Here is a 15955-nt window from a genome sequence, read left to right as displayed (position 1 = left end):
AGCACTCAGGAGGCTGGGACAGGAGGATTGCCATGAGTTTGAGGCCACCCTGGACTACATAGTGAGTTCAAGGTGAGCATGAACTACATGGTGAGACCCTGTCTCACAAAAGCAAAACAATACGTAATGAATAGAATTGAACAAAAAATATCAGGACATCACATGTACTAAGGGTATTTTGTTTTGTATGAAGTTTTTATTTTCTATAGAAATGTACCTGTACCTGTATAAATAGTACATATACCTATGGGTTGTGATGAAAATTTATTTCTTATAAGGAGTCATGAAGCGTTGGAAATAACACAGATGTAGGGTGGCCTTCTTTTTCTTCTCCCCCACTTCCTAGCTGTTGCTGTTGTCTTTCTGTGGTGTGCTAACATCCCATATGTCAAGTTTAGTAGAAATGTGTCTAAAGTGCAAGTACCTGAGGCTGGAAGGATTTTTCTTTTCTTTTCCAAATGTTTTCAGAATTAACTACCTAGGGATGTTTCCAGGGGGTGGTGACAGAAAAGATAGGTTCACAAGGGCCCACAAGGAGATTCCTAAGTTCCTCTGAGGTCTCCTGACAGCCGGTCCCCAGCACCTCCTCAGCCCGGTGAGATAGTCTGTGAGGATTGAGTTTTGGAAGAGCTGTCTTGCAGGACAAACCGCATGGCCTTTGGATTACGTGTGTGGGTTCCGCATTGTGATGGGGGAGGTTACTAGAATGAATGTTCTCCTGCAAAGTCGTCAGTTTTTGCTGTCCTTGCTGGTGGTACCCTTCAGTCTTCTGTGGTGGTTCACAGAGGTCTGTTTGGAGCACCAGATGGGAGGATGGAGCTTGTTGTGGATGGGAATGTTTGTCCATTTGTGATGTAACGTGTCCTTGAAAAGTGGAAGACAAACCTGGTAATTGAAACTGCCTCTTATAGAAAGGTCCAGCTTTCCCTTCCTTCTCTTTTTGTGCTCTTCTCTTTCTCCGTCCCCTTCCAGATGTTAGAGGCTGGTCCACAGGACAGTGGGGTGGCACCGTGGTGATGGGCCAGGACCCAGCGGGGGGGCGGCTACTTAATGGTAAATGTGGTTCTTAGCTATTGCAGTGCGTGATGCAGTAAGAAAACACCAACTTTAAATAGTGTTCAGCTGTTCGTGAAAACAGTGTTACCATTCCGAAGTCCAAATGTCAACGGGTGTAAAAAGGAACTGTGTGGCCACTGTTACTGTGGTCCCTGGAGAGGGTCCGTCTGGGGCTGGAGTTACCTGAAGGTAGCATGAGTACTTGCCTAAGACTGAAGTGGAATTTAAACCCCACCCGGACCATCAGCTGCTATCAGGAATCTTTATCTGAGTCTCAGAGGAAGGAAGCAGGATTGTGGCTGCGAATATTTGAATTATGCTACTGCTGCACAGGAGATAATGAAGTCTTTGCTAATGCATGTGGAGACTACCAGGAGGCAACCTATGAACAGAAAGGACAGGGTCCTAGTAAAGGACAAACCATTAGGAGGGCAGGGCTTGAGAGTACTCATCTGAACACAGGCATGGAGTGGAGCTGAGAGCTAGCTGGGTTTCTATAATGTTGACCTGTGCGGGTGTATCAGTTACTATTGCTGCGTAACAAGCCACTTCCAGAAATTAATGGTGTGGAACAACAGGAAGATACAATACATGTATTTTACACACTATTCTCCACAGTTGCAATTTAGGCTGAGCTCAGCTTTGTCTCTCTCCTGCTCATCTCACCTGGGATAACTGTGGTGGCTTTAAGCATCTGGTGGTCTCCCTGGGGCCGGATGGTTTAGCATGGCCTCACTCATACCTCTAATAAATAGAAGTCCTTGGCTCTACACCTGACTTTTCAGCAGTTAGTGTAAACTCATTCATTTGGTAGCTTGAGGCCAGTTATTAAAGAAGTGCAAGAGAAGCAAATCACATTTAAGCCTCTGCTGGGCTCTCGGTTGATAATGTCTTTCTGGTCAGATCAAGTCCCATGGCCCAGCCCAGATTCAAAAGATGGGAAATAAACTCTGCCCACGGATAGGAGTGACAGCAGTCTTGTTTCTGAGGGTGTGGGTGTGTGTACAGGAATGGGAGGAATTTTTATGGCCGTTCTTTCAATTAGGCTATCACAGTAGGTGAGGGGAGCGAGCAATAAAATCCTGGGCCCTGTACATAGCGAATTTGGTGTTGTAGTTCAACACAGAGATAATTGTGCGATGGGTGATGGCTTGTACCTTCTTTGTGAGCGATGTGAGAATGAATCATTACACTAACAAGTATTTATTGGACATCGGCAGGCCAGGTCCTGTTCTCGGTGGTAGGGATGGAGCTGTGAGGAGAGAAAGGCACAAATAATAGAAGGAAACTTGCCCCTTGTTAGTGTGGCTTTTGATTTTGAATCTGAGGCAGCAGGTTTGTTCTTTATGCAAGAATGCAGCAGAGGCAGATTTTTATCAAGAACTTAGCCATTGTGAAGTCTGGCTTTAGAGAGCAGCTTAGAAATTGGTTTCTCTGCTAGTAGCAAATCTGTATATTTAAAAAAAGTGTCGCGTTTAAGAAATAAACTGAAAAAGAGAAGTCAAGTACAATTTTTATTTCTTTTTTTACCAAAAAGCTTTTCTTTTCCTCAGTGGACACTGAAGTAATAGCCAGTGGTTACGTATTCCTACTGTGAGTGTGATGGATTCGAACCCGTCACTGGGGGCTCTTCACGTTTGTTCCGTCTCAGGCATCGCCAGTCTACCTGCCCAGGCGGGTGGGAGTGTGAGGCCCGTTCAAAACTTCCTTGAGAAAGTCTATCTAAGTGAGATCGGTAGAAGTTGTATTCGTTCTTTGTCGGGCGAGATGAGTTGGTTCCTAAGGGTAGAATTTCAGAAATAAATGCAAAACAGAGAGGTTTCTTTTTCAGCATTGTCTTGCCCACTTTTGATCAGGTTGTGTTCTTAAAGGATGAAAGCGTGTGAAACATTAACCTGTTTCCTTTTCCGGGTTAGGGAGAAGTCTTTTTAATTAAAATCATTGTAACCGATGTAAGAATAATCTAGCAGAGAGCTTCTGATGTTTTTTATTTTGTTTAATTTTCATCTCCTTGAGTCCTCCCAGTGGTGGCCGTGCTGGAAAACATGCTGCTGTAAAGACACTATCTTTCGTTGGGTGCGCTTGGACGGGTGGGGAAGTAGGAGCTGACCCTTCCCTTCCTTGTTTCATTCTTTCCTTTACGAACCTCTTCCTTTCTAGAATGTTATCACACATACAGTGCCTGGGCATCTGTATTTCCCCTTTCCATCTTTATAATGTTGAAGCAAAGGAAAAATGGAGCCACCAGGCTGAGTCATTTATAGTTAAGTGAGTTTTCCTTGTGGCAGTGTACTGGGAGTTACACAAAGTGAGCTAACCCTGCACCACTTGCGCCGCTAGGAATTTAGGATTGGGGCAGAAAGGAGGATAAGCGGTGTTCTGGTTCTCCATGTGGGAAGGTCAGCTAGTGTCTGTTGTCCTGCACTGATCCCCCCAGGTAGATTTAGATTTTATATCGGATTGACAATCCACTAAGTGTATTCTCTATCAGAAAGTGCATTTAAATGCTACTATTAAATTCTCAGCACATTAGGTACAAAATGAAGTTGTGTTGAGTCTCCCAAGGAGAACGGTAGCTGTAATACTGCATTGTGTGTGGTCTGAGCCCGTTGTGGAGACCCACGGGCTGTCGCTGGGCAGCGCCGTGGCACTGGGGCTTAGGTCTGGGCAAGGGTTGGCCGGAGGGGACAGAAACCTAAGTCCTAACAGAGCAGGGGTCTTACTTACAGTTACCAGTAGCTGGTGATGAAATTTTTGGCAAGTATGACAGGGCTTTGGAGAGCTCTTATCCAGAGTCCAAAATTAATCTCGAGATTTATTTTGAAAGTTATTTTCAATGTATAAATCTGCTTTCTATTTGTGGACAGAGGGAGCAAGCATTCCTGCCCACCTGTCTGCAGAGATGCAGAGTTCCTGAAAAGTGTAACGTCAAGGGTGAAGCAGTGAGCTAGTGTTGGTTTTAAAAGATTAAAGCGCTGTGATGCTGAACTTTCCACACTGTGTTGTTGTAGCTACATTTTACTCTTTCTTTTACAGACATACATCGGAAGTGTGGTTATATCAGTTAACCCCTACCGGTCTCTGCCAATTTATTCTCCAGAGAAAGTGGAAGATTACAGGAATAGAAATTTTTATGAGCTGAGTCCTCACATGTAAGTACGGTATTAAAGCCCTTAAGTTTCTCTTGTGCTCCCGAAATGCACAGTTGACAGATGTGTGCAGCTGCCTCCTTTGAGTCTCAGGAAAATGGTCCTCTTTTTTTTTTTCAGCAGCTAAAGTAACGTGAGGTTAATAGTTGTGCCTTGCTTTAATTTTTTTTAAAGGCGAAATACTTCAGTATGTAAGATATTTTCTGTCAGGAAAAAAAAAAAACCTCCTGTGTCAGTAGCAGCTGCTGCTAATTAGTTTTGCAAATAAAACAGGAATGTGCATTGTTTATTATTATTACGAGGCCATCCAGCATTTTCAGAGTCTTTTGGGGTCAAGAAAGATTCCAAGTGTTGGGTTATGTGATGGTGTTTAAGGACCAAAACCGGTCCCCTTGGATTTTTCATCTTTGAGGCCTTTGTTCAGCAGGTCGGTACAGCGGGCCACTGCTTTACCTTTCCTGAATTTCCTCACCTGTTTGGTGTTTTTCAGTAAGGCCCCTTGTTAGTGTAAACAGCTCCTTCCCAGAGCTGTGCTTCCTTTTGTCTGCTATGCTGCCATGGCTCTGTCGGTGTAGACCACAATTTTGTTTCTGTTCTGAAAGAAAGATAACCTGGAGGAGGTTTTCTTAGGTTTGTTGGGTCAGTAGCAGAAGTGGATTTCTGGATCCTAGAACTTTAGATTTCCCGAATGAAAATGGAAAAAAAAAAAGCGAGAAAGAGAATATCCATATATTATCAAAGGGGATACCGTAAACTTTATTTCTCCAGTTATGCTATGTTTACTGATATGTGAGAAGAATCTGCTCACTGTTTACATTCTCCTGACTGTTGTGTTGAAAGGGAAGGGCGCTGGGCCGGGCCAAGTTGTGTAACGAGAGCCTCAGGCCTCTGTCCCTGCTCCCCATCAGAAACATTTCCTGCCTCCTCTTCTGTGGGCATTTGAGCATTTACCAGAATCCGAGTTCTTAAGACTGCCAGTTGCTTCAAGGGACCCACGCAGACTTACAGAGGGGCTCTGGCAGGCGCAGCCAGGTTTTATTTTAATGTTATAAACCTTGGATGCAGATTTAACAAACCTTGGGAAGTGTGGCCAGTCCCTAGGCTGGGACTCCTGTGTGGACTTCCTGTGCGGAAGCGCTTTTTGAAATGTCGCGAGCTCTGCAAGGCGATGCTATGTATTACTACCACCTCCGTCACTGTGTCTTTGCCATAGTGTTGTCCTCTCCTACTAGAAACACCCCACACTGTCATGAAATGTATCTCGGCATGCGTACATGTAAACGTGGGTGGGGAGATACCCAGAAAATGTCTTGAGTGTGGAAACAACCATTCATTGGTCATTAGGTTATTGGGGAGTGGCATCTGAAAATGGAAGCTACCAACCTGTAGTTAAGACATTTTCAGAGTCTTTTTAGGGAAAGTGGTAGTTTTCAAGACGGGGTGATTTTGGCCTTGGAGAAATCTGATGGTCTGGAGAGTTGTGCTTGTCCCCACTCGGGGTAGGAGGTGCTGGCAGATGTCCTGCAGTGCACACGGCGTCCCCCCGATAATGCAGAATTATCTGTTTGGGGGCCCTAGTGCCAAGGATGAGAATCCCTAAGGAGAAGGAGCCTGCAGAAAGTCTTCATCCTCTTTGGCACACAGTGATATTTGGGGGCTGGTTTTCTTGTAGAAGTAGATTTTGTAAGTCATCGAATTACTTTGTTCCTTAAGAAAAAGAAAATTTAAAGTTGGTTTTGTAAAGTTATCCCCGTTGTTAAAGGCTTGCAATGAAATATTTTATGTGATGCCCATGTATTTACTTGAAATTTGAGGCTTGAAGCCATGCTTCCCAAAGTAGGGTGTGTGGCCAGCAGGGTCCAGGGACTTGTGAAAGCTCCGGTCTCCTCGGCCGTCTCTCTTAATATTTTTCACAAGTTTTCCAGGTGATTCTTCTGCACATTGAAGTTTGAGAACGTGTTGTCTGAGATGTATATTTCACGTTTTCCTTTCCTATTTGCTGTAAGCCGTAATCCTTAATAATAATAAATACTAATGATGAGTGTTCACTGAGTGTTTACCATGTGCAGCACTGCTCTCAATACAGATATTACAACTCATTTCATTCTCAGAGCAAACCTGTGGGGCTGTTACAAAAGGGACATTGTCAAAGAAAGACCAGATAGGTTCTGCAGAGCCACACAGCTGGTAGGAGTTGAACCTGGTATGAATCAGTTGTTCCTCTCACCTGGAAATGGGTTCTTCCCTTTTCATGGCAGGGCCTTGGACTATATGTGTCCACTCAGCCATCCTGGGTTACTTGTGCTTTTGTACCCCAGGATCTCCAAGAGAACCGTGATTATGCCTCAGTTCACCTCCAGAGAGTCTCCCACAAGTCGTACTTCTGTTTTGCTGCTTAATTCCACGTTGGAGATGTTTCCGGGATCTGATAGCTGGCTCTTCTAGAACATAGACATTCATGCACCAGAATATCCATTTTTATTCCTGCCCTGGAAGATTCATGCAGGGGGCTGCATGGCCCTGCCACCCCAGTGCACCCCTGCACCCCCAACTGTGACAGTCACCACCAGTAGTAAAGTGCAGTAAACGCCCAGTGTGCTGAGGATAAGCAGAACATGTTTCCCATGGTCCACAAAGCACTACGTGGGGTGCAGGTGGCTGTTTCCCTAATGCATGGGAATTCGCCACACCCTCTCCCTCGAAGTTTGCCCCCTCCCACCCTGACAGCTCTATTTTCTGTCTCCCATCTGGGTGCTCCTCCGTCTGCCCCAAAGCTCTGCTTTCCGACCCAGGATGCCGGGAGACCTCCTCCTCGCCGTGCCCAGGTCTGTAGCTCTTCTCAGAGCTGCAGTGGAGCTCTTGTTGAGGGTTACCTGAGTGACTTCAGCCTCATCTGTAGAGTCCACATTTTCTCACCGATCTTGCCAGCATCTGGATAAGTGAAGGGTCGGTAAAACTCTATGAAGCAGGACTTGGGTTCCAGGGCCACCTCTCCCATGTACAGGCTCTGTTATCTTTAGCAAACTGAAGAAGCTTTCACTCGGAGAATAAGTAATTTGTTCTCTTCATGGGAAGATAATTACTAACACATAGGATTTTTATGAGGGATAAATATCTGGGCGATATGCAGATAATGTAATTATCTGGTATCTGTAAAGTGCCTGGCATGGGATGGGGCAGGGCCTTGTGGTAAAAGACAGCTGCTGCATTAACAGTGACAGTTACCGTAATTGCTACAAGGAGAGATGTAGGACACACGTCTACATTCTCACATGCCCTTTCTCCTCCTTCCTGGAGCATTTTCCACTTCCTATAATGTGTCATTCTGCACTGTTCTCTGTGAATGTCCATCTTTGACGGTGTCTAGACTGGTTCCCTTCGGAAGGCCGGCCTGGTGTTCTCAGGTTTTTGGTGATGTAAGGGAATATGGTGTCTGCACTTTTGATACACTTTCCCTGCAACCATTTTGAGATTTTGGTTTCGGTTTGAATAGAAAACTATTTAAGGAGTTGCTTAGACTGTATGCTTGAAAACTTTGTCAATTTACTTATCCAGGTTTTATTTGGAATCTAGTTTGAGCTGCTGTGTTAGTCTGCAGTCTGCAAAAACATACAGATTGTTTCCCTATAATTCATGTGTCTGAAGGGCTGGAGGCGTAGCTCAGTGGTAGAGCGATTGCCTGGCTTGCATAGAACCTGATTTAATCTTCAGTACTGCAGAAAACAGAAAGAAGTGTTAAACAGAGTCCCAAATTTACCTTTGAGTTTCAGAGAATTTTAAAAAGTTACATTTTTTGTAAGAGCATGACTTTCAGATACAGTAGTAGGAAATGTACATGAATAAAATAATAGAGTGGTTTCTTACCTCAGTTGCTTCCAACAGCAATTTTCCGTTGTCCCTGCAGACTTTCACTCCCCCGCACTAGCTCCCCAGGGACCCCTCTCCAGCTCCCATCCTGGTCTGGAGCCCTTATGTGCAGAGCTGTACCTTCGAGCCTGGGATCGCTGGGTGGCACCCTCCAGGGAATGTGCCTCTGTTGGGTGGCAAAGTCTGTACTTTCTCTAATTGCCTAAGGAATGCGTTTCCGTTGTGATTTTTAAAAATTCTTTGAAAATAAGAATTTTTAAAAAATTGTATCCCAGGGAGAACTTGGTATATCTCCGACAACTCAGTGCCTCGGTTCATTGAGATCCGCTTCAAGTTGACGAAGTGGGAAGCAGCAGAGAAGGGCGAGAGGGGGTCGTGGTCGAATGGTTTAGTTTCTGCCCGCTGTTGTCATCCCGCTGGTCTTCCATGGTCCTGACCAGCTCCAACGTGACCCACAGGTGACCTTGCCTGCCTGTGCTTTCACAAGCTACCCTCCTTCGATGCCTAATTGCATTTCAGTGTCTGAAGCAGGGAGAAGCTTTTGTTCTCTAGGAAATCTGCCCATCTTGGTGGCTCTCGGTGCTTTGCTTTCGACAGCTTAATAACTATAAAACAAACGAGACTTTAGATCGTTTTTCCTTACACTGTTTGTGTTACATCTGGCAGGTCAGTGAAACCAAACAGTACTTGGTAGGACATCGAGGCGTTTATCCTAAATTCAAGCAGTGGGGTGAGAATTTTTTCTTTTTTATTGTAGGCACTAACATCATTTCTTAGTGCTTTTCAGCCCTCAGTATTTGTTCAGTTTGTTTATGCTGTCTGAACACCTGCTGGAGGGAACTTACACTTGAGGAAAGATGTATTGTGGCACCTGCACCAGCGCTTCTGGCTGCCCCGGCTCAGGAGGGGGTCTTTGAATTACGCCATCATGTGTCCTTAAACTAGGCTGCCGTGTTCCTGTCATGTTAGGGTTCACAGGCGTTACTTAAAGCAAGCAGGCTTTGCATCTTTGTAAATGAAAAACTTCACCCATAAAATTTTGAAAATGTGGGAAAATGACGTAAGGCTTTGGAAAATTTCTGGTTACTTTCACCTAAGAACAGGAAAGTAATGAGCGGGAGGACTTGACGGTGCTAGTGTCAGTTGTCCAGACATGAGCCTTCTGCTCCTGGAACCTTTGACCTTAGCTTTGTACCAATCTGATTTTGTAGGACCACGTGCTGTTGCCCAGTATGACGTTGTGAGAGTGCTTGTATGTTCTGAGTCCTGGTTAATCCTGCTATTATTTTACTACATTTAAGGTGAACCAGATGAATGTTCTAAAGAACATTTCTGATCATATCTCAAAGTGCAGTGCTTGAGTTTACAGAGCTTGGGTTAAGAGTCCAGGGCAGAAAGCCTACACACTGTTCTTTATAGTGTTGTGAAACTCTGTTAGTAAAATCATGTTTATGTTAAGAGCTCTTGTAACAAGGTTGTTGTTTTTTTTTTTTTTGAGACAAGAGTCACTATGTAGTTCAGGCTGGCCTCTAACACACTATATAGCTCTGGCTGGCCTCAAACTCATAGTGATCCTCCTGCCTTAGCCTCCTGAATGCTGGGATTGCAGGTGTGTGCTACCGTGCCTGGCAGATTGCAAAGTCTTGAAGTTTCTTGTACACTTGGATGTAAAAGTGCTTTCTCACAGGTTTGTGTGTGTGTGTGTGTATTGTGATATTGCTCTGGCTGTTTATTATTTCTTTCATTTTAGTTTTGAAACAGTTGAGCTTTTAATTGATCTAGTACCTCCCAAAACACCACATGCAGAAGAGAGTTTCATGCTTTTCCACCTGGCATGCATTTTACTTACTGTTTAAAGAAGTTACTCATTTACTGAGCAAATATTTATGGAGAGCTTACCATGGGCTTTTAGTAGTGAACAAAATAAGTAAAATTCTCATCTTCACGAGGGAGATAATACACCATCTTAAGTGGTCAGAAACTGAGGTTGTTCATTCCATCTGTCAGGAGGGAAAAAAGAGGAAAAGGAGGGAAATGTTTGTGAAAGAAAAAAAAGATTTCCAGTGGTATTCTTATGAAATACCTTTGGAGCTACATCCTGTGTCGTGAGGTTGTTGGTGGTGTGGCTTTCGTGGCTGTGTGGCATCTCAGGTCTCTCATCCACAGGAGCGGCTTGCGCAGGAAGAAACCCGACCTTGGCCTTACTACTCCCTGCTTTAGATTTCTTGAATTAACATCTCATGTGTAATGTTGCCATCTTGAAAACACCTAAAATTGCCCTTTTCTATTTATGTGTGACTGTCATCAGTCTAAATGAGTAGAAAGCAGGCATCAGCTTGGCTTCAGTCTTTGAGGGTGTTTGTTTGCTCCTGGACAACCCCAGATCAGCCAACTTCTTTCATTTCAAAGTGCAGCAGCCAGGACACCAGCGTGGGTCTTCGTGTGAGGTGATATTTCAGTGGCTCTTCCGGGGGTAGGGGGTGAGCCCTGGGCCATGCTGGGAGAAGAACGTCTTGGGTAAAAGTCAACGACTAACTGGAAGACTTCCCATGGCAGAGTCTGTGGTGGGAAAAGTCCCTGGTGCATAATTAACTTCTGTAAATGCTGTGTGAGTTGAACTTACTGCCTTTGACTGTCAAACTTTTATTCCCAGTATTGCTTTACTGGGGTGACTTTGAAAGCAATTTCTTTTAGAATACACTCTCTTGGCTAAAAGAGATCACTACTGATTTCCCTTTCAGATTATGTTGCTTCTTAAAGTAGAGGAGTTGGTGTGACGCCAGCCTAATATTTTTATCCTGAACAGTTTTTAGTTGTACAATGCTCCCAGTATGTCTAAGAAGTCTTCCCGATTCTGATGTCTAGACCCCCATTTAGCAGTTCTATCCTTTCTCACCAAATGTACATCTCAGACTTGAAAAAACTGATCTTGAAAAGGCTTTTGTAAAGCTAAACACTTGTTCCTATCCATATACATAATAGAATCTTCAAGAGAAAAGTCTGGGTCTGAGAAAAATAGGCCATTTCCTGTCAGAGTGTCCCGGAGAAATCCTGTAACATACTGGGAAAGATCATTTCATCAGAGGCATGCACGGGGCTTCAGGCAGTGATGAGGGTTAACCCAGTGTGTCGCCCCTGCTGAGAACGGCAGTTGGAACATACTTGGGGAGCCCCGTATAGAGGTGTGCATAGGAGCATTTGTTGTTGAAGCAGGTGTGGCCAGGGTCAGTTGCTGGGACCCTAGTGGTGAGACAGGGCTATAGGGCAAAGGGAGCCATGAGAGTTTGGTCAGGGGCTGACAGCTCCTAGTCCTGATGCATTGTGGGAATTCAGCAAAGCCAGGAACAGTGGAAACATCTCAGCAGAGCAGGCATGAGGCTCACAGGAGGAGACTAGGGAACCAAGGATGGGGCAGAAACAGATGGAAAGAGGACCAATACTGACATGTTTGCACCCAGGATAGGAGCTTAGTGCTGTCCCCATAGTCCAGGATGTGTTTTCCTCCCAGCTCCCTCCCATCACAGGGATCCAGAATTCCCAAGTGGAAGCAGCTGTCCATTCCTTTGCTGAACCAGATTAAGCATCTGCAGTGTGTGAGGTGCTGGAGAGATAAGAATGAGCTTGTCTTGCAGGAGGCACAGCCTGGTGTGGGAAACACACCAGTAAGTAAGTAACTGCAGAAGGGTGAGGACGCTGAGGAAGGCGAGGGTGTATCCTCCACTTCCTGCCGTGTCCTCTGTACTCAGAGTGTCCGGGGTGGGCGGGAAGTGGGATGCCCAAGTGGGGAAGGGTGAGGAGGCGTTGGGAAGGCTGTTGGACGGATTTGCTGAGCGGGTTAGGAATAGACCTCCAGGCCCATGGCAGAGTTGTGCAGGCAGAGGGAAGAGTGTTGACGCCATCCTCCTGTGTGCCGGATGCTGGTGTAGTCACTGGGGAGGAAAGAAGCACATCCCAGCACGGAGAGGCAAACACATGAGGACGGAGCGACTGAATGATATTTTAGGCAAGACAAGCGCTATGGGGAAACAGTAGGGCAGAGATACAGGTTTCTCATAGTTTACTATTTAAATAGGGCAGCCAGGGATGCCTGGTGGAGGAGCTGGTATTCCAGTGGCTCCGTGGGAGTAGGGGCCGAGGCTTGGGCCGTGCTGGGAGAAGAATGCTGCAGGCCGAGGGAACAGCAGATGGGAAGGCTGAAGGGAATACAGGACGATGCGGTGTGTCAGTGGGGGAGATCTGTGTGCTTCCGAGGTGGGGTCACCGAGGTGGGGTCTCTGGGTGTGAGCCGGGGCACGGAGAGGAGGCGGGAAGTGCGCATGTGCCAAGGATGTGCCCTAAGCAGGTGGAAGGAGCGCGGTCAGCCTTGAGGTTGGGGAGTTCTGGGGGCCCAGGGCAAGAGGGGCTCACAGAGTGGTGTGCAGGGACCTGGGAGGCTTTTGCCACGGTCTAGACTAAAAGACAAGGACAGAAGGGTCGTCTGGGGTTGGGGACATTTCAGAGGCAAATGCATAGAACACAGAGGCTGACCTCGAGGGTGGGAGGAGGATCGGAGGCCAAGCACAGCTCCCTGCTGGCATGGGTCAGCGGGGTCGGACGCCAAGCTGCCCTTGAAGCTCTGGAGCTGCCTGGGGAGGCGGCAGCAGGCACTGCAGAGTGTGAATATCCCCAGGTGCTCTTCTGGTGAGGACATGGACTGGGGCCCCTCCCCGCACCTCCATGGTCCTTCGTCCCCGGAGCAGGGCAGAGGGGTGCATTTGCCCTGGGGGAGACTGGTGCATATGGGGCACAGCTACTCTCGGGTCCCTTGCCGTGTCCAGTGAGGAAGTTGCTTGCTCAGGTTCAGCTGTCTCTGACTGCTCTCTGGGCCGATGTGCGTTGCTTTGATCTCAACTTCCTCTTAGGCGTTTGCTGTTTGGAAAGCAGACAGATCCACGATGCTGCGTCCTGTGCTCTGCATTGAGGTCTGTGCACTAGCCATAGGCATTTTTAACAATGTGCAGATTTTATAGCCTTGTTTCCCTGCTCTCAAACGTGATCACTCTGAAGTCTCAGCACTGAGACATGCACGCCTCATCCATCACCCTGGAATTCCCTTATCTTCCAGTCACTAACCGCAGGTATGCGTTTCCTAGGATCACTTCTGCCCACGTGTGTGGTCTTTCCCAGCACCAGCAGTTCTGTGCCACTAGCTGGGTCACTCCGTCCTGACCTGAAGCACACAGGGTAAACGCAGGCATCACAAGTAGAGGCTCCACCCCACCAGCCTGGCCCATCGCAGATGCGAGCCGCGAGTGAGTCCCCTGACTGCTCCCTGACAGCCACAAACTTAGGTTTCCGTGGCCCCCTCTTTACCCTTTTGAGAACTTACGGGGTGAGCCACTCACATTTGTACGGGACTGCTCCTCCCTGCATCCTTCACAATAAACCCTAAGGGCTAAGGAACAATTTACTAGTTGTGTGAGTGGTTCAGATCCAGCGGTTCAGTAAACACTGGAGTGGAAAGGACTGAGCTGTGCGCTCCCATCTCAGGCTCCTCTGCCACACGCGCCCCACCCCGTCAGCCCCTCCGTCCTACGTGCCTCCTTCTGTGGAGTTCCTCTCCCCACCACACATCAGCCGTTTCCTCTGTGCACCCACCGGCAGACGTGTGCAGTGTTCCTCATGACTCCCCGTCTGCTAGCGACCACCCTGGTCGTTGCCCTGTTGTGAAGCAGGGCGTGCTGGTGAAGTTGGGTGCACTTTTTGTCCTCATCGTCTCCTTTTTTTTAGAGAACTCATTGTTACAAGTTTTCATCCCCAGCTCCCCTCCAGCAGTTCTTTCCCAGGTCATCCAGGTCTCCAGATCCTTGGTCAATTTTGAGTCCTGCTCTTGCTTTCCTTATGGGTAACACTGACAGTGACCCACTGCTCCCTGAAATCCCTCTGACTTTGGCTCCCTGGGCTCCGTCCCTGACTGCATGCACCTCTTGGTCTCTGCCTGAGTTGGTGCATCTGAGGGCTTTGGTGCTGAGACTTTCCCTCCTCTGCAGGCTCCGCCTGCAGGAGCTCGGTGGTGAGTGCCCATAGAGGGTGTGCTGGAGATGCCCGGTGGACGTCCCACACCAGCTGGAGCCCTGCTCCGAGCTGCAGGCCATTCAGCTGCCCGCCTCCCTTGGGCTTCTCCTAGGTGTCTGAGAGGTGCTGCTCATACCTGCGCACTGCAGACAAGGCTCAGGATGGCCTGCTGTGCTCCACTTCCTGGCCCCGGGCAGTGGCTGCGCCGCCCTTTGGCGGTTCACCTGCCACCTTTCCTTTCCTCTTCCCTGCCTCCTGTCCCGTCCCCTGTCCCCTCCGCTCCTCTCCCCTCCCCTCCCCTACCCTTTTTTCTCCTTTCTCCTTCCCCACCTCCCTTCGTCAGGACTCCGGGGCCCCGCCCGTGTCTGTCCCATCGGCTTTGACTGCGAGGCTCCGTCAGGCCACTGTCTGCTTTGCTGGGGGATGGGGTGCCTCCCACCCGGCGCCCTCTTCAGCTGTCCCCGCTGTCATCTCTTGTCCCTCCCCACCGCTCTTGTCGTCTTCCCTTTGCAGGGGTTAGGACCACTGTCTAGAGTAAACCTTCTCAGAGGTGCCCATCGGATCACTTGTCTCCCGCTGTTCAGAGCCCCGCCCTGTTTCCTGCTGGCCTGCAAGGTCGGCCTCCTCTCCCTGCTCCTTTGCTTCTGCTCTGCCCCTTACTGCAGCCACACTGGCCTCTTGACGCTCTTGGGATAGATGTGCATTCACTCCTGGCGTCCTCACGCTTCCTCCTTACAGGGCTTGACTTGCTCTCTTTCCTCAGTGAGAGGAGGCTCAGGTGTCAGAAGCCTCTCCCAATGCCCCGCCTAAAGTAGCCGTCTGCGCCCAGCCATGAGGAGTCCTGTAATTGCGTTTCGTCCCAGCGTGTGCATTACCTGGTGTTGCAGTGTGCGTGCCTTTGTCTCTCTGCCCTGTGTCCTGTGGTAGAAAGTCATGTCCATGAGAGCAGTGCTGGGGTGACTTCAAGTCCCTGGAAACCACAGCAAATGCAGCAGTTCCCAGCCCAGCGGAGCCATGCCATGAATACTTACAGGCTGAGCAAATTTGGGGGCCGCTGTTGGTTAGAAACTGTGTCGAAGACACAGCTCTGTCTTCATGAACCTTCCGGTCTATTGTAGGGCCGTGGTGTGGCTCTGGAAGCTTGTCATTGTAAGGTAACAGTATGTAGGTGGCCCTTGGAGTGTCACAGGCTATTGTCACAGGTTCAGAATTCTCCAGTGATACCAGAATCTACTGACACGTGAGTCCCTTATGTAAAGTGGTGTAGCTTTTACATGTAACTGGCACACATGGTCTCATTTACTTTAAATTATCTCCTGATTATTTATAGGACCTAATACAGGACAGTACTTTGTAATTACTGTATCGGTTAGGGAATAGTGGCGTGAGAAAAGTCTGCATATTCAGACAACTTTTTGGAGGGTATTTCTCATCTGCAGTTCCTTGAACCCATAGATGGGAGCGCACAAACAGAGTCAGCTGTGCTTGCAAAGAAAGGAAGTAAGTCGGAAGCGCAGAAAATTGTTTCAGAGATTCTGAAGGTGCCACCTGCACTGAGTCCTGAAGGGATTCTCGAAAGAGGAGGCCGCTGGGATGTCGTAACTTGCTCTATGGAATATAAAGGAGCAGACCAATTTTGGCTGTGGCGTAATGAACCAGGTGTTAGGAAAGGGAAAGTATATTTGAGTTCAGGTGATGGCTACACATACAAGTACTTTTTAGTTTTATTAAAACGTTCAAATACCGGTGTGCTTGGGTCACTGGGCGGGTTGAAGGATGATGAAGGCGGCTCCAAAGGAATAGGAGGAGAACTTGGAGAAGGGTATTCC

The 15955-nt window shown here is 47.7% G+C and overlaps 1 protein-coding gene across 3 annotated transcripts in view; it reads left to right on the top strand.

Moving 5' to 3' along the window:
• Positions 1-15955, top strand: part of Myo1b (myosin IB) — a 140400-nt gene that overhangs the window by 25882 nt on the left and 98563 nt on the right. For all 3 annotated transcript variants that reach the window (XM_005373287.2, XM_005373288.2, XM_005373291.2), the window contains exon 3: positions 4093-4208. In XM_005373287.2, the coding sequence (XP_005373344.2) occupies positions 4093-4208 (116 nt within the window). The remainder of the gene's footprint in view (positions 1-4092; positions 4209-15955) is intronic.

This window comes from Chinchilla lanigera, unplaced genomic scaffold (assembly GCF_000276665.1).
Source record: "Chinchilla lanigera isolate Chin_1 unplaced genomic scaffold, ChiLan1.0 scaffold00002, whole genome shotgun sequence".
NCBI lineage: Eukaryota > Metazoa > Chordata > Mammalia > Rodentia > Chinchillidae > Chinchilla > Chinchilla lanigera.
This window is presented reverse-complemented; position numbering and strand designations above follow the sequence as displayed.